Source organism: Apis dorsata, unplaced genomic scaffold (genome assembly GCF_000469605.1).
Source record: "Apis dorsata unplaced genomic scaffold, Apis dorsata 1.3 scaffold_235, whole genome shotgun sequence".
Lineage (NCBI taxonomy): Eukaryota > Metazoa > Arthropoda > Insecta > Hymenoptera > Apidae > Apis > Apis dorsata.
The window spans coordinates 1032545-1035542 of record NW_006263516.1 but is presented as its reverse complement, the minus strand read 5'-3'; the positions used below and the strand labels follow the sequence as shown (position 1 = coordinate 1035542).

The 2998-nt window shown below is 23.0% G+C and overlaps 1 protein-coding gene across 2 annotated transcripts in view; it reads right to left on the bottom strand.

Moving 5' to 3' along the window:
* The window catches only part of LOC102672980 (acidic leucine-rich nuclear phosphoprotein 32 family member A), a 7815-nt gene that overhangs the window by 1075 nt on the left and 3742 nt on the right, over positions 1-2998 (bottom strand). For both annotated transcript variants that reach the window (XM_006615789.2, XM_031510518.1), the window contains 6 exons: positions 1336-1479; positions 1002-1121; positions 802-914; positions 581-687; positions 426-502; positions 185-275 (listed from right to left, as the gene is read on the bottom strand). In XM_006615789.2, the coding sequence (XP_006615852.1) occupies positions 185-275; positions 426-502; positions 581-687; positions 802-914; positions 1002-1121; positions 1336-1479 (652 nt within the window). The remainder of the gene's footprint in view (positions 1-184; positions 276-425; positions 503-580; positions 688-801; positions 915-1001; positions 1122-1335; positions 1480-2998) is intronic.

The window sequence follows — 2998 nt, the reverse complement described above, 5'->3', positions numbered from 1 at the left end:
TTATATAATATATAATTATTATATAATTATATATAATATATATATAATATATATATATTTTATAATATATATATATAAAATCATTAGAAATTATGTTTTAAAATAAAGAAATATAGTTATATAAAATATTTTTTAGATCACAATAGATATATTTTAATTAAAACATATTTATAAATTTATTTACCTTCTTCTTCATCTTGTTCATCATCTTCATTATCATCGTCATCCTCTTCTTCTTCTTCATCACAAAGAAAATCATCTTCATCACTTTCATCCTGTTATATGAATTAAATAAATACAAATTCATGAAATTTATAATATAATAAATAATTTATTAAATGTGAACAATATTACTATTTTTAATATTACAGTAATGTAACTATTTTTAATATCGTTATAATAAAATTTATAATATGATGACTTACTTCAAGACCATCTTTGTATACAGCTTCTAATCCTACACCACCATCATCAAAATCTTCTTCATCCTCTTCATCTGAAACTAAAAATTTTATATTCATAGTTAAAAATGTATCGTTTTATTTTGATAAATATTTTTAATTCTGAATTTCTAACTAACCTTCCTCACTATCTTCTTCATTGGCATCACCATCTCCATCTTCATTTCCATTTACTTCATCATCTTCCCCTTCACTATCATCTACTTCACAATCATCTGTGTCAAATCTATTGTATATATAATAAAATATTTAAAAATTTATATTGTAATATATACAAAATATAGAAAAATATTAATGAATTAAATAAATGAAACATATACATTTCTTTTAAATTACATACCCATCAAGACATCGAAGACTGGGAATAAGGCTAAAAACTTTCTCTCTATAATTGTCCAAGTTTGTCACTTCATTGTTAAAAAGATCAAGATTTTTCAAATTCTTAAACTCCTTCTACAAAAAAATTATTAATACTTACATTTAACACTTAAAACAAAAATATATATACATATAATATATATTAAAAATAATAAAACTTACTAAAGGTTGAAGTGTATCAAGATCTTTGATCTTGTTTCCACTAAGATTAAGATGAGTTAATTTGGGACTTGATTGAAGAAGATTTAAACCTCCAGAAATTCTGTTGTCACTAAGTTCCAACTATGCAAAATAATAAGAGTAGTTTAACATTATTTTAATGAGTCTTTTATAAAATTTTATATTGCATTCATAAAATATTAAAATATTAAAATTAAAATATTATATATTATATATATAATACTTAAATATATACAATATAATTTATAATAATCAAAAAATAATTACACGAAATATATTTCATATTTTTTTAAATTTTATTGATATATTTGCTTACCTTTTTAAGACTTGATAGTCTTGGAAAGCCTTTTAGACTGGTAAGACCCACATTAATGAGACTTAGTGATTCTAATGCAACAAATTCATCTGTTAGACCAACTATATGTGTACTTCTGCAATTGTCAAGAACAAGTTCTTTGATCTGAAAAAATAATAATTTTTATATAAACAACAATTAAATTTTTTTTCTAATATTTTTAATATTCTAATTTTTAATTTTAAAATAATTTTATAAAAATAATAAATCACATTTTATTTAATTATACAAAATAGATAAAAACTACCTTCATTTATTAAAACCAAACATAAGTAATCATGTTTTACAATAAATATAATTTTATATACAATATTAGAAATAAAAGTACATAAAAATAAAAGTTAAAAACCAAAATTAAAATCTCTTTTAATTAAAAATAATCAATTTCTAAATATATTGTTTCTGCATTAATCATTTAAATTTTAATGATTTGAATAAAGATTTTCGAAAATCATGAAACATTTTGATTAAAAGAATTATTTGTGAATAATACTATTGCAGTTTTAATTATATAAGCTGACACTACAATAAGATGTGAATGAAAACTTAGTGATATAGGTGAAAAAGGTGATAATAATCGCTAAAATTCAAACGAACGATAAGCTTTCGCGGGAGATGGGCTATTTTATTGATCGGAGAAAGAGAAAGGTGAGAGAGAGGGGAGATAGAAAGGAGACAGGAGAAACAGGGGAGAGAAGTGTGAAGGGGTGCTCGGGATACAGGGGTGATGGTAGTAGAGTGCACGACGCGTCTTGTTTAGCGGCATCAGAAAAGCCGGCAAGCGATAAGTACTGACTGTGGCACGCGACAGAAGCGAATCCGAGCAGTCTCAAGTTCTAATGTTATCGAAATTCATTTTATCTCAACTTATCACAAGTTAAAATGAATTTCTATACAATTCATTTTGTTTGAAATTAAATATTATTTGAAATCAAATATTAAAAATATAATTACGCTATATTATTTACTTTTTTAATGATCTGAAAAAATTTTATATAATAAATTAAAAAATTAATTTGTTAATTGCTATTTCATAAAATTTTGATTTAAGCCGAATAAATTGATGCGTAGCAAATTTTAGTGGCGACAAACCGCTTTCACACGAAGTCTCGAAGTCGTCACATGTCCTTATCTTAGATTCACTGCCCGACATTCCGACCGGCCGGCTGATTGGTTGCGTCGTGCGTTGCACTGATCGTAGTGGAAGCGTTTATGAGAAGTTGCCGTGGCTTATAGGAGCGGATCAATGACAACTACAAGTTAACTGATAATAAGAGATGGATAGAAGGAAATATTTCACTTAAATTTAACATTAAATAAATGAAAATAAAAAATCTACTTTTATTATATATGCATTTTATAGAATAGGTATAATAGATTCGTATAGATATAATATTCATAATAGATATATAAATTGAAATGAGATAAAGATAATTTAGAAATAAAAAAGATAGAAATAGAAATTTAGAAATAAATATTTTTTCAAAATAGAATTTAAAAAATTATTCTATATAATAAATATTTTATATTAATAAATAAATAATTTAAATAAAATTATATATTTTTATATATTAATAATAATTTAATACTTATTTGTTTAACATATTTATTTAAAATAATTATT